Raw genomic sequence first — 16048 nt, forward strand, 5'->3', positions numbered from 1 at the left:
ATTACCCAGAACTCCACCAGGTATAGCTATAAATAAAAGGAATGACTGAAACAAGCGTAGGAATTTCATATTTGCACCAAGTTTAGTTACATATCGCATGCATGAATAACAAAAACACTTTTCACGCCGCGTCCCCTCTCAATCTCGCCACGTGTCTGTTGTAGCACGCCTGCGGCTGCTTCTTTCCAAACAAGCTTCGCGATCATGTATTACCTCATGAAACATGACACATGCATGATGCAATGAAAAAATGGCGTTTAGCACACTTAAGGTACGCTATTCTAAGCACACCAACGCGACCGCGCAAGATTGACACAACTTACCAGACTTCTTTCTACTCGAATGAAATAATTACGTCGTCATATCAAGAAACAGTTTCAAGTAAATATTAAATGTCACAAAACGCGCCATTTAAACATGGCGTGCTATTAACAAAAAAACGCATTCCTTGGGGGCGAGTGAACCTGTCGGCGCCCCGTGCACTCCGGCTAAAGGTGGTAAGTACGTGTGCAGCTACATATCTCTTTTTTTCCTTGAGCAATTATCAGCCTACTATCCTGAAGTTCAGGTGAATGAACGCAGTAACTTGCATGCTATTAAGTGCATTGAGTGGCAGTGCCTATCGACTCCCAGACTTCGCGCTTTACTACCGTGGCCCAAGGCCTGTTAGCCAGTTTCCGAATGCGGCATTTATGCGCGAGAAACCTATCGAGGCTGATGTAATATTTTTTATGCTAGTACGCGGATCCAGCAGTGACGCAGATGGTCAATACATGCTACTTCTGCAGTGCACAGGCTTGAAGCAGCCGCCGGTAACTGCGGCAACTGCGGTAGGCACGGGAAAGCGGAACCTGTTTTGCCTACCATGCGAAAGTCGCTGCTAACATCAGCGCCACCGCATCTTCGTGACGTCGCGGGGTGAAGGAGGTCCATAAATGAGGGGCTTCAACCGCTGTCTGCCCGAGCCGCCGTTTAAGCTTTCGACAAGCGCGCCCGCTCGACTCCCGGGAGAACACCACTCGACCAGTCAAGGACCAGCGAGGCAACGTGTGCCAGTCTGCGGATCGGCCCCGTCGTGCTCCTCAGGTCGTCGGACTGTCGCAGTGCCCGGTGAACAAATCGTGTTTTGGTTGTTTGTCTCTCTATGTGTTAGTGCACTTTAGGTGCAAATATTTTGTTGAATTGTATTTCTCTCTATTGTGACTTTGCACGAGTTGCATTGCATCTTTAAATCACTTTGTGCTCGTACGTGTGACAGTGATATCCTCTGTATCGTCTCTTTGCTCTATAAACTTTGTTTAGTTTTGTGATCCTTTGGCTCCGACCCATTATCTGGCTTGACCGGCGAAAGCTGGGCACCAAACGACCAACCCCTTGTCACTTGGTAGCTGGTCTCCGGCTGAGCTTGCCACGCTGAGTCGAGGGCATCTCCTCTGTGACCGAGACCGCTACCCCCACATGCTCTAAGGGTGTCTGGGAGCGCACGCAAAAGTGCTCGAAGTGGTGATATATGCTGACGATGGCGTGCTCTGCCATACCATCACTTCTGCTCAGCACCATAACCTTATATTTTGCCTGCTTCTGTCACTGCTGCGACACGTGACAAATGAAAATTAACCTCATTAAAGCTACCTCCATGTCTTAGCGAGTCCTCCTCTACCTCCCTTTCGTTAGTGGTTCTTTCTTAGAGTAACGGAATATAATGACCTCGGACTACTTTTCACATATATTACCTGGTCGAAAGACATCAGTCTAACATGTAACAAAGCACTTCGAGGAACAGGGTATCTGCAGGGGTCATTCCGTGTGGCTGCACCGCATTTAGAGTTTTCAGGCCACAAAAAATCTATCCTACTGCTTACTGAATACGGCTCCATCGTATGGAATCGCTATGAGCAATCAGACACCAAAGAAACTGAATCTGTCCAGACGAAAGAAATTCGTTCTATTTGCCGCCGTTAGACAAAGATTTCTCGCCGTCGTTCAACCTTCGTGCTTTATTGTTAAAACGTCTTTCGACACGCCGATACGGAGAGGGAGAGAGTAAGATGAACGGAAAGACAGGGAGATTAAGGTTTATAGGTGTTTAACATATTTTATTTTATTTTCATATTTTCGTAGTTTCTAGATACTTTTGTATATATGTAACGTATGTGTGTATGGGTGAATGCGTGTATGCACGCGGTTTACATGGGATTCATAACCTCACTCGTGCAATAGCGCCTGTTGGGGCTGCAACTCCGGACATACCTAATATATTCCACTTGAGGCACAAAGAAACGGCACCTATTAAACTTCATATTCAGTCCAAAATTACGAAGCTGAGTCAGCACAGACGGAATGTGACAAAACTGACTACGTTGTTTTTGTCAGCAGCAAAGATATCCTCAAAAAAAAAAAAGAGGGGACAGTAGCTCCGCTAAAGGCTACGAAGCGGCAGCGTAATGGGTTACATACGTTTGCAGAAGGTCACTCTGTACTTTGCATTCATAGTTTCCTGAAAGTTCTCATACCCTTCTTGGCGCAGCGGTTAAACGATGCGCCACTGCCCTGCGATGGCGGGTGCTCGCAGCGGCGGGCCCTGGTTGCTCTTTCCGAGCGACCGACCATTAATTTTACTGCCACCTGCCACGGTGGGCAGGTTGTGAAGACGCCGCTAGGTCACGTGACCTAGGAGGCCCATCTGCCTCGTAGGTAGCTTCTCTAGAGATTTTTTGCGCATTTCTCGTTCACGGTCAACGACGTCGACGGCGACGCCGGATTTTCTCCGTAACGCTATCCATGGCGTTCAAAGTGGATGAAAACAACCGCATGAGGGCTTTTCAGGTGCGATCCAGTTCCACGAGGTGCGACCTGGTTCCATGAGGCGCAAGCTTGGCCTGCGAGGTGTATTCTTGGCAGCTGCCTCCATGTGTCGCTTGCAGCTAACACTAACGTGAAGTGCTCATGCGCAGTCGGAGATGGCTGTTTGTTTCCAACCAATGGAGCAGGAGGAGGAGAGGCGCGCATGCACAGAGCGGCCGACTTGGAGGTCTTGTGCATAGATGTGCACACCTTATAAGCAGTGCGCATTTTGCGAAAGAGATTGCAGGCAGCGTTCAGAGCTCTGCGTTCAAAACACAGAACTCACCGTGGATGATGATGCACTTGGAGAAGAGCTGGGCGAGCTGCCTCAGTATCTGCGGCGGTATCGAGCTGCCCGCAATGAAGATGTACTGCACGCTGCTCACGTCCAGGGAAGCTGGCAGGCCCCGCTGAACGAGGTGCTGCCCGTGCGTTGGGTACAGGACCAGTGTGGTCACCTGGAAATCCCGATGTTGGTGTTAGGTGCAGTGGCACGCAAGTGGACGAGGGCAGCCATTGGAAGGCACCACGTCGGAAAAATCGTTCGATAAGAAAAATATATTTCCTGCTTATCTTTAAAACAAACCAGAAGTAAAGGCGATGCTACACCGCAACAAACTGGTCCGGGACTGCGTCGGGCTCTTCGGTCATTTTTTTTTTTTGTCTTGGAGGGGTCGCTTGTACTCCGTCTTTCAAAGCTCGAATTCATCTAAAGGATGTTCTTACACTTGCTGCTTAGGCAATCAATGGGCGGAAGTTTATTGGTTATAATTAGCATGAAGGCTCTTCTGCGTACGAGGGTTTGCTTCGAGTAACGTTCTGAGTATCATAATGAGTTTGCCTTAGTGATAGAATGTTGGCGAACGTGCATGAGCACTAACGACAACATGGTGAATGTGAATATTTTAGTTGCGTGCGAGTGCGAATATTCATGCAAAATAGTGAAAGAAAAGGGATAAGGGATAAATGGTATTAAATGGAAAAGTAGTCAGAGCATACTGCTTGTGCGGAAACATTTTCGATTTTGATTGACTGGCTGAGCTCAAAATCAGAAGAGATAGTACTGCAATAACTGGCTGGCGTACTATAAGGGGTAAGGACACCAAGAATACAGTAAGTAATATGGCGGGATCTGGGGTCGATCTGGTCAGGTATTTCCGCGATTCATTTACTTGTAGATAGTTTTCTGCTTGCTGCAAATCCATTACTGGCACCCAAGCACACATTCACATCTACTCATATCTGTGCACACTGGGATCCGCAGAGACATAGGAGGGACGCGAATTCAGTGCTTTTCTTTATGAGTGTGTAGGCCTATGTTTTAAGGACTGTCTTAATCTTGAGCTAGCTGGTCTATGGACACTTTCAGGTTAGTTTCTAACGCCAGAAAAGTGTCCTTTAGTGATTAGCAAATAACGCATGTGTTCGTTGAAAAGCACTCGGGCAGAACGAGAAGCTACGGCCAAGACTTTGAGACCCAAGCGTGATTTGAACTGGTCCTGAAGTGGAACAACAGCGAACATGCGGTCATCGGGGAAAAGAGAGGAGATAAATGGACGTCTCCCGGTAGGGCTGCAGCTGCGGCGCAAAAAGTGTGGACTCCTCCGAGGGGAAGGCCGTGCGAGTTTTACCGCCAGCGCCGAAGTGGGCAGACCGTGGGAGAAAACTGTCAGAACGGCTTCGTAGGAATGGAAGGTCACGGGATCCCAGCGTTTGCGGGCAGCCCACGTGAACTCACTTGCACTGGCAGCACTTTCGGTTCGGAGGTGGTCGGAAGCCAGGGGGCCGACTCTTTGCGCACCGAGTGCAGTCGGTAGTGTTTCCTGACACACGCGTGCTCGGTGGTCTCTTGGCGTTTTAGCCCTTTATGCTTCCCCTTCGCGGCGATATAGATCAGAAAACGCTCTGCTTGTTGATGGACACCACTAGGCAGGGGGTGAAGGACCAATGCCCCGGCCTGCTGCAGCTTCCTTTACAAACCCTGGAGTTGCAGCGCTGAACGAGACGAGAAGACGAGACAACAGCGCTCGTTGTGTCGTCCTCTCATCTCGTGTTCCCGTCTACGTTCTACGCTGTTACTTTATGATGGAAACAAGTTGCTGTTCTGGCTAATTACAGGACTTTACAAGGTTTGATAACCAGCGGAGAGTGTTGGGCAAAGTGGTATTGTTGAAGGGCGGTGACATTGCAACTAGAGCTGTCAAAGTACCAAAGAGAAAAACCCAGGGACGCCAAACTGCATTAGGTGTTGGCAATGTGGTAGCATTCGAAGCCTTTGCCGGAAGTATGGCTTGTGAGACCTAGGTTGCTCTTTCCTGCCACGGTGGGCAGCTGGAGACTTTACACATGTGAACCTGTTTCGGTGACGTCACGATTTCGGGCTGGTAATGGAACGTCTCTCCAGCCAATGGCATATCTCCGCTCTGGTGACGTTGCTCATGACGTCACTGCCAAGTGGTCTCCGCCGGCTTTTTGCTTCATTGAGGCTTTTATGCTATTGCGTAAAAAACTGGTACTTGTTGAAGGGCATGGGCATTGTGAATACAGCGGGAAACCACCCCGGGAAATGCATGCCTGCGCTGACTTCTGCGGCGTCCATTTTTCAGCGATAGCGGTTAAGGATATGTTCCCCGTTCTGCGGCGTACTCGGCCTAACACCGCGCCACTCTGACTGCTTGCCGTCTAGTGTCGTCCAGCTTGACGTCACTGAAACGCACCATGGCAACGCGCAACGCGGATTGTCCGGAATGAGTGACGGCACGAGTGACAGGGCAGTGCTGCCACGCGCACTGTGCGAAAGAAGACGGATAATAATATTTAATAACCGATAACATATTGACCAGCGTAAATAACCGTCGCTGACTCGCTTTGCAGAATCGTAAGCGTGCGGCGGGATTCTTCGGTCCTTTGCGCTTTTCGCGTGTCGGTCCCGAGGCGAACAGAGGGCTCACCTTGTACTTGATGATGGGCGCCAGCAGCGAGGCCAGGTCCGTGGCTGCCAGCATGACCACCTGCAGGTGGTGCGTGAGCGCGGTGAACAGCACCCAGATGGGGCCCGAGTGCATCAGTGGAAGGTAGGCGAGGAACACGTCGCCCTTCCTCAGGCCCTCGTTCTTGTAGCTGCAGTCGAGGCGCCAATCAGTCAATGGCAGTAGTACAACCAGTCTCCTTAGCGGGCATGTGCGCTTCTGCCCAGACATCTGCAGAGAATACCGTACTCGCCGAAGGAGCAGTAATCTCGAAGCACACGATCGCTGAGAAAAAAAAGGACAGTTGCCGCACTGGTAAACGAATTGTGCAACTCACGGCCGGGAGCCAGATGCTCTTCCTCACCACTAATGTTTTTTTCTAGTACAAGATTTATTGCACGCCTTGTGCACAGGAATGAACTATAAACAGTGACTGCAAAGTGGGAAGCAAGTGGCTGCGCTGCAGGAGCTTAAAAAAAAAGAAAACAAAAAGGGTCGCAAGTGGGCTTCTACCGCACGAGGCGTATTTAGGGCTCCTTGTCGGCGGAACGAGTCACTGGCCCGCCAACGCAACGGTTCGGCCTAAGACCTTTTTCCCAAGCAGTTCACCCCACAAAAGCCGAGCACGAGGCCAGGGGAAATCTTGTACCCATTTGTACGCTTTTCTTCGCCTGTCTGATATCGGAAGCACAATCTCTGGTAAGCTCTTCAGCTCAGACGCGATCAATGGCACAGTGTGATAGCGGCCCCGTCAAGATATTTCTTCTGTGCACACCCAATGCGATCACTCGCTTTTGGTCCTTCAGCACCATCGACGACTGCATCATCGCCCGCAAGGAATTTAAGCATTGTTCTCTATCCACGAATTCAGTGTGCACGGGAACATTGTAAGAAGCATGGCTCCCAACTTCCACTTTGCTCCGATGCAGGTGTGTACATTTCGCTTGTACGCTAAAAAGAGCGACGAATTCTGCTTGCTGCTGTTCCCGTGCTCACGTGTGCTGCGTGAAGCTGCGTGTGATGGATTTTCAATTGCTTTTCTACTCTTGTGCTCCGGTGACATAGAAACGAACCCCGGCCCCACCACTCGATCCGAATCATTATTGGAAATTGAATCGCTGCCTGAAGAGCCTGCAGAACAGAGGACCATAACTTTTAAACTGCTCGAAGGTGCTCACGCCCGTTCATTAAAAAGTTCCAAGGCACAAACTGAGCTGGCGCATATAATAAATGCATTAGGCCACGGCAGAAATATAATCGAAAGAAATATAACGTTCAGAAACGTTAGGATGATTTAGAAGAAAAAGGGAAAGTTTTGACACCTTCAGCAATGACTTTGCGGACATGCAAGAATCAGTTGAAAGCTTAACTTTGCAATATAATTTTTTACAGAAAAGCCTAGATTATATGAAGGACAGGTCATGTCGCGATAATTGATTTTCATGGATTGACAGATTCATTTGAGGCATGACAGCAAACAGAAAATACAGTAAGGAATGCGCTTACAAAAGTGCTTTACTCGCTACGACACGTCCCATTTCAGCGTGTTCTTCGTTTAGGCATCTTTTAAGCTAATAAATGAAGACCCGTCATGGCCAACTTTACCAATTACAAAATATAAGAATAAATCCTGTCACAGCGCAATGATTTGAAGGAGCAGAAAATTTCAATCAGCGAATAGTGTGCTGTGCGATGTCAGTGCACGTTAAAGATCCCCAGGTGGTCGAAATTATTCCGGAGCCCTCCACTACGGCACCTCTTCTTCCTTTCTTCTTTCACTCCCTCCTTTATCCCTTCCCTTACGGCGCGGTTCAGGTGTCCAACGATATATGAGACAGATACTGCGCCATTTCCTTTCCCCCAAAACCAATTATATATATATTTTTCATGCCCCACTTGAATTGCGAGAAGAAAACTCACCGAATAAAAAATCAATCACCCGTATCATCCAAATTTCGCCTTCGCTACAATAAGCTATTCATACGCGGCAAATGCTTCATGTACAATTCATCCAACGACACAATCTATGAAATCGAGCTGCCTTCTGAACATGCGCCCCAAGAATCAGATGCTTGGTCACATGTTGCATCCTAGTTGCGCGAGAGAGGTGGTGGTCGTTCGTCACCATCTGATGTTACGATTCTGTATGCTAACACCAGAAATATCTTTAATAACAAAACATCTCTGTCATCGGCGATCGACGCCTGTTCTGCGCATATCATCGCACTTACTGAAACTTCGCCATGATCTCAAATTCATAATAACGAAATATTTCACTACGCACATTTCGCAATATATCGCAATGAACGAACTAATCAGCGTGGAGGTGGCGCAAGACGTAGCGTCATCATGCATCTACGCTAATAGCGTCTTGGAAACTGTCTGGACATTAGTTACTCTCGTCCACCAGAAAATAATATTCGGCGTATGCTATCGTGCTCCTTCTCCTCTAGGCTCGTTTATTAACGACCTTCATGACGAACTTAACATAATACACACCAGATTTCCATCAGCTTCCTTGTTTTTAATGGGTGATTTTAACTTTCACAGTATTTCTTGGGATGCCCAGCCTCCCACCTTATCTTAATTTTCATCCGACGCCACTGATTTATTTCATTTACGCTCCGTTTTTTCACTTACCCAGTCAGTTACTAACGCTACCAGAATCTCTGTCAACACAGCCTACACGGGAGATTTGATGCTAACCAATCGAACCGACTTTGCTTCCGCCATCATCTATTTACCTAACATAAGTGATCACTGTTTGCTCATTTTCAACATTAACACTGCCTACCCTAAACCTGCAAGAAAGAGAAAGCCCATACAATATTATGTTAGAGCAGACTTCGATGTCATTAACGATTAATTATCAGTGTTTACTAAAACTTCTTCACGAAGTGTGATGATCGATCTGTGCAAGTTAACTGGGATAGGCTCACGGCCAATGTTCACGAACTAACTTAGAAATATATTCCAAGACACACCATCACTTTTAATGCTCACGCAGCGTGGTACGTCGCCCATATAAGACGCCTATCTAACAGAAAAAGCGCCGGCATCGTACATCTAGGCTATCACCATGTACCGCGCATTGGGACGCATACAAGACCGCCACTGATGACTACATAACTGCGCTTAAACAAGCAAAAGATAAGTTCTTTTCTAAGACTTTATCGTCCATTCTTGACTTTATCGTCAACATTAAAAAAATTGTGGCGCATCATTGACCCACATACCGAGGAATCCATTAACTTAACAGACGCGTCAGGGGACCATATTCCGGCTCATTTATGCGCATCAGCACTTTATGAAATTTTTGCTCATAACTTCGCGCGCACATCAAACACCACATATCCCGTTCAACTCGAATAAAACCCAGCTATGCCTCAAATTTTCATCGCTTCATCTGGCGTTGCTAAACTCCGGTAATGACTGCGTTGGTGTTAATTAAAAACACAATTACCTTCAGCTGCTTATTACTAACAAAGATTTTTCAGCAGACTATCGATAGTTACATTCTGCCAACACAATGGAAAGTCGGGAAGGTGGTCCCACTATTCAAATCAGGAAATAGAACATCCCCTACAAATTATCTCCCCATATCGCTCACTAGCACTTGCTGCAATATATTAGAACATGTAATCTGCACTAACCGTGTGAACTTTCTCGAATATAATTAGTTTTTTTTGCACACGCACAGTATGGCTTTCGGATGTCATGTTTTGTCAAAACAAAAACTTAAAATTGTTGCAAGGAAAGGCAACAGAATAACATTGGAAACCAATCCTGTCAAATGTCACTTTCATCAAAAATGCGAACAATGCGCTCTTTTTTATGGTCTTTATTGCATGGGAGAATAATGGTGTGTTTTTTTGTTCATGTTTACTTATCGCGTTTGTTAGCAGTAATGAAATTACTGAGTTTGTTTCGAAAGGTTAGTTACATTGTCGCCCTATGGCGGTCTGTGCGTCCTTTACCGCTGAGGAATATAGTGTACAAAGACGCCATAGTGGGGGTCCGAATAGCCTCTTCAGAATTCCTGTGTAAAAGGAAACAGTCATAAACACGATATAAACTGCTGTAACCAGTCTAGTGGAGGGTCCGTTTCTTCACATGCGTACTCAAAATGGATCACTGTGTGGGCCAAACGCGGGAAGGGCGGAAAACAAGTGCTGCTTCCACAGGCTGTACAACACAAAGAGAAAGCTACGTGTACTGGTTCTTGATTTTTTTGAGCTGTTGAGAGAACCGTACGGTGCGGGAATTCAAAACGTTGTCCTCCTTCAATGTTTTTTCACTGCGTCGCACAACGAAAAAACATTAACAATTAATTAAACCCTGTCAATGCTTCACAGCGCGCCAGAGGAACGGTAGTTAACAGGAAAGACAAATGTTACTTTCCTGTGTAATCAAGTTATGAAATGTAAAGATTCGGCGGGCAGTTCATAACAAATGCCTCTTTCATGCCTCTCCAGTTAAAAGAATCTTTTGCCAACTACAGTCAGCATATCCCCGCAAACTTCTTAATCTCATCAGCCCACGGAACTTTTTTCCGCCCCCTGCTACGCTTTCCTTCCCTAGGAATCCACTCTGTTACCCTCAAGGACCAGCGGTTATCTTGCCATCACATTACATGCCCTGTCCAAGCCGATTTAGTTTTTGATTTCTACTAGGATGTCATTAAATCGCACTTGTTCCCTTACTCACTGGGTCGGGTTTTGGTCTCTTAACGTTACACCTATCATTTTTCTTTCCATAGCTTACTGTATGGTTCTTAGCTTAAGCTGAATCCTTTTCGCTATCCTCCATGTTTCTGCCCCGTACAGGTGAGTACAGACAAGACACAGCTGTTGTACACTCTTCCTTTGAGGAATATAGGTAAACTGCCATTCAAGATCTGAGAGAACCGGTCATATGCGCTCCGTCTCATTCTTACCTTTCTAGTTATTTCCCTCTCATGATCCTGATGAGCGGTCACTGCCTGCCCTAAGTAGACGTATTTACCACTTCCAGCACCTCGTCAATTGTAAACGGCTGTTCTCTTGCTAGACTGTTGAACATTACTTTGGTTTTCTGCATGTTAATTCTTAGACCCACCGTACTGCTCTGTCTGTCTAACACATTGATCATGGTTTGCAGTTCACCTCCTGAGTGAATTAGCAAGGCAATGCCATCAACCAATCGCAGATCACTTAGGTATTCTCTATTCAGTCTTATCGTCATCTGTTTGCAATCCGTTCCTCGGAACTCCTCCTGTAAACAGGCGGTGAATAGCACTGTCGAGATTGTGTCTTTCTGCCTGACACCCTTCCTTATTGGAATTTTACTGCTGACTTTATGGAGGACTATGGTAGTTGTGTAGTCGCTATAGATATCTTTCAGTATTTTTACATATGGCTCTTCTACACCCTAGTTCAGCAATGCCTGCATGACGACTTAGATTTCCACTGAATAAAATGCTTTCTCGTAATGAAAGAAGGCTCTATATTGGGGGTGGTTATATTCTGCGCATTTCTATATCACCTGATTGATAGTGTGAACACGGTCTATTGGCGAGTATCGTTTACGGAATCCAGACTGTAAAATTTTTGCAAAATCACTGTCGTGTCACCAAACTATACACAATGTCACGTCCTATTTTTGCTACCAGGTGCTAATAAAGAACCTCAGGCGCAAAAGCACGAAAAGAAGGAGATGAAGAAGACGCTTCTCTTAATTTACCTGCATTTTGTGTCCCTGTGTGTTTTATGAGCTGTTCATCATTGGCTTAATGACTTAATAACGAGCCCTGACTGCTGCATGATTTTATAGGGCACCTTATGAAAACTATTACGGGTAGCGCCAGCACAGTTTGCGAATGTTGCTCCAGCCGCTACGAAAAGCTACAGCTTGGTTTTCTTGAACGCTACCTCTTGCAGACGCATCCATCGCCTCTCGCATTCATTTATTTCCTCTTCTCAAACATCTAAAGGCACTCTGTTGTGCTCAGGAAGTGCCCATTGGTTTATACCTACTGCTCCACCAGGCAGAATATCCTATGTTCATTGCCTGAGTTCACCTCTCAAAGCGTCCCTCTATCGGGTCATTCATGAAGCAAGGCTGCCCAAAGTACTTCCAGCTTAGTTGTTTTTCCGAATATTTGTCGTTCTCGTGTGATGTAAAGAGACAGGATGAGGGCAGAGTGAGTAAGGGAACAAACGCAGGTTAATGACACCCTTGTTGCGATCATGAAGATGAAATGGACTTGGACAGAACATGTAATGCGAAGGCAAGATAACCGATGGTCGCGCTAGGTAACGGAGTTGATTCCGAGAGAAGGCAAGCGTAGCAGGGGCAGCAGAAAGTTAGGTGGGCGCATGAGATTAAAAAGTTTGCGAGGACATGGTGGCCGCCGCCAACACAGGGCAGGGTTTTTTTTGGAGAAGTATGGGGGATTCCTTTATCCGACAGTGGGCGTAGTAAATCTGATGGTGGCAGTGATTTTTCGTTCTCATAACGCATGACTACTTATTATGGCATCTAAAAAGTAACCATCTTATGTTTAATGTTCCTGAGCAGGGATATTTATGTAAATAAAAAAAAAGTTCAAAAGAGACTGCATTGTGGAAGATGCCACAGCACACGCGGTCATTTGTAGCTTTGCTGGTGCACAGAAGCGTCTTGAAGCCCTTTCTTACCAGAGCCGATTAGAGTGTCTCTTTGAACAGCCTGTCTGGGGTGGTCCGGCTCTCAAGTTCTTAGATATTTCAGAACCGAACTAGGAGTTTGAAGATGTTTCTGCGCCGTACGACGCTGGCCTGCCGAGCACGCAAAAGGCAGAATGGGAAGATCAGCGCGGCTCACCGAGCTTAAAGTGTCAAGGCGGCAACTTGAACCTTGGAAATCTATTTCGGTGAAATAAATTCAACTCGGACTGTACATTTGCATGTACTTTGTTGCGCTCTATAGATGCACACTGAATAACTGCAATTTAAATAAAAGAGTATCGATGGAAGCGCGGCTCTCATTGAGAGAGAAGTTCATTTGGAGTGAAGATAGAGCTGGTATGAGGGATCAGTATCAGATCTCGCACTCTGTACTGGGGAACAAGGCGAAAGAAAGGAGGTTATAATAGGTGGCGATGATTACAGGTGCGAGTATTAAAAAGCGCATAAGAGGATCATCTAATCACATCTGTCAGTGAATACCCGAGCTGCCCACGAAAATCAATTATTAGAGACTGAAAGTACGTAGTTTGAATGCTGATGAACGGGGCGTCATATGCAGGGCATTTTAAGCATAGCTAACTGTACGCATAAGTTTCGTACTGGAAAACGCAGTGCGTGAGAAAGATGATAAATGTTATGTTTGACTGCTGTCAAGAAAAGAGGACAGGTCGATGGTAGACTTCTTTACCCTGCGATAATCAAAGAGCATGGTATCATGTTTTTCACCGTTATGTGTACTGCTGCTTACCCGAACGTGACAAGCTCTGCGATGAAGTTGTAGTGGGTAATGAGGCCGGGCTTGGGCAGGCCCGTGGATCCGCTCGACAGGAACACAATGAGCACGTCTTGCGGATCAGCGGGCGCCGGTCTCTCGAACTGATGCCGCCCGGTCTCCTTGAGCGCGGCGAAGTTGGCCGTTCCCTCGCAGTCACCCGTCGTCACCACAGCCTGTGCGGGAACTTGGTCTCAGTGGTGCATTGTGTACTCTACTCCACGCTTGCTGCCTGGGGCCGCAATTCAGATGCGTCTGCTGGACCCTTGCGCTGAGCGCTTGCGAAACCACGGCAGCATTCGGTACTGGCCTGAACTAGACGCACAGCAGCGCAGACTTCGCACGGACACAGAAAGGGAGACACAGCGCTGTGTCGCTCATTCTGTGTCCGTGTGAAGTCTGCGCTGTTATGCGTCGCGATCAACGGCCAACTAGCTCGAGATTTCTTATTCAAGCCTAAGATAGACCCAGACGCAAGTAAACGTCCCTTACGTCCCTTCGTCCCTTCTATTATTAATGAGTTGCCAGAATATGTATTCTCTTTGACCTCTCGCACTGAGCTAAGAAATGCACTGTTATCTCTAGGAAAATTGTAACCGAAACAGCTTCTAACTTTACTGCCTAATTTTTCTCCCCCTCGCGAAGTTTTTGTGTGATTTTAGTGTACAAGTCTCAGTGCACTTGTGCATGGCTATATATTCTCATTTGCTATGTTTCATTCTCTATTGGATATATTGTGTACTTGGATGGTCGCTGCTGCTGGGCGACGCCCTACAAGCCCACTTGTGGCTTTCGTGTGCTCGCACGGGTCTGTAAATTTAATATAAAGCTTATTAGTAATATTATTATTAAACACGACCTCTTACCTAATAAACTTTACGCATATGATATGCGGGGCAAAGCTCTTGAATTGGTAAAAACTTAACTGCTTTCAGCCCTTTCTTATTCATAACGCCAAATGAACTTACTCGTAGATAAGAGTTAAATGCGGTGTTCCTCAGTGCCCGATTCTAGGTCCCCCTTTGTGTCTGCTATATATTAGTGATACTGAAGTATTATCCAACATCTCCGATGATTTTGTTCGTTGACGATAGAAATTTATTTTTGAAGGCAATGATCGTCCCACATTGCCATAACCCTGTCATAATGATCTTACCATTATGTATAAAGGTAATACATGGCTAGAAGAATTATCGATGTGATTACGCCACAGTGAATTAACTCTCAACACAGAGGAAAGAAGCTACGTTATTTTTAGGGCTAAAAATAAAGTAACTGACATTAATCTTTATTTAGTACTTGAGGTGAAAACGTTAAATCGTGCGACGCCTCAAAAGTTTCGGGGCGTTAACTTCCAGCAGAACTTGAAATGGACACAGCACATAATTTACCTGAATAAGGGTCTAGCAAAAGCCATACGAACTTTAAATGGATTCAGGTTTACGAGTATGCTACCGACATGGTGCAAACACCACATTTATTATGCCATGTTTAACTGACGATTACATTACTGTAAACTGGTTTGGGGCACCACTACCAGAGGTAATTTGTTACGTTTTCACATTATATTAAGAGAACAGTTCTATTTATAGAAATACATCATTCCAAGAGCACATGCCTCCGCAAGCCTTAAAAATGAAATATTGACCATCAGCACTACATTGCTACTGAGCCTGACACTTAATCTATTCACTGATATAAAAAAAAATCTCACTTCATTTCTTGAGGAGTACCGCCAGTCGCAATGCGCCTCTAAATTTAGTAAAGATCCATACGTTAGTAAACAGTTAGAACTTCATATGGGACACAGTCAATCGAAATCATTTCCGAGCTCTTGAACCTATATCCATGGCTGCTTAACATTGCAGTGGGTGCCTAGCAGCTTTGCGCTTATGAAGCACGTGTATTAAGCCCTTTCTAGAGGAGCTAAAATGACTTTGTTCTGAAATCGTTATCTCACTCATCCTAGTTCTTTGTTCTGTGGGGATCCACTTAACCCCACGTTTTTTCATATAATATGTTTATATGTCTGTGGAGTTGGTGCTTGTTCTTGTCATTGGGAGACTCTAATATTCTTACTGCTCATGCAGTGCTATATTTGTTTTCAGCAAACTTCTGCGCATACTGTAGTATTTAGCACTTTATCATTATTGGCATCATCAGACTGACTACGTCCACTGTGGGGCAAAGGCCGCTCCCATGTCTCTTTAATTATTCCTATCCTTTGCCAACTGCGGCCCCCCTATCCCCGAAAACTACTTACCTCTTATCACTTGAACGTATATAAACTAGTCCGCATAATACATAACCTAGCCAGCTTATTTTGTGTGCGCTGTAATATGCGCAAGGAGATTTCTGCGTTATCCTTTACAATGGCCTAGTAAAGCAACTAGACTGCAATGTTCATCGCGAGGAGGCACTTTATTATCAGGAGGATTCCAAACGCTATTTGCATGGTCTAATTTGGTAGAACCTTTGACTTCTTACTTTCGTTGTCCATGATTTGTACCTGTTTTCTGCGAAAAACAAGTAGGAATCCAAATTCAAATGCTAATACAAAACAAGTTATGTATGCCCATTACCAATGAGCACTTAAGGGGGATGGTGGGCTATTATAGGACTACATTTGTTATATCTGCTCCGGGCCGCGAAATCATACTAAAATTTTGCCGACGGCATGCAATAAAATTCAGCACGCTGGCTACAAAGCATGTGTAAGAAGCATCCATCATGTTGATGCCACTTAAAATTATATT

The 16048-nt window shown here is 45.8% G+C and overlaps 1 protein-coding gene across 3 annotated transcripts in view; it reads right to left on the minus strand.

Annotated features, from left to right (window-relative positions):
- LOC144107920 (uncharacterized) overlaps positions 1–16048 on the minus strand; it is a 137212-nt gene that overhangs the window by 28198 nt on the left and 92966 nt on the right. For all 3 annotated transcript variants that reach the window (XM_077641155.1, XM_077641154.1, XM_077641153.1), the window contains exons 5-7: positions 13269–13468; positions 5796–5964; positions 3131–3302 (exon numbers count right to left, since the gene is read on the minus strand). In XM_077641155.1, coding sequence (XP_077497281.1) covers positions 3131–3302; positions 5796–5964; positions 13269–13468 — 541 coding nt within the window. The remainder of the gene's footprint in view (positions 1–3130; positions 3303–5795; positions 5965–13268; positions 13469–16048) is intronic.

This window comes from Amblyomma americanum, chromosome 10, assembly GCF_052857255.1.
Source record: "Amblyomma americanum isolate KBUSLIRL-KWMA chromosome 10, ASM5285725v1, whole genome shotgun sequence".
Taxonomy (NCBI): domain Eukaryota; kingdom Metazoa; phylum Arthropoda; class Arachnida; order Ixodida; family Ixodidae; genus Amblyomma; species Amblyomma americanum.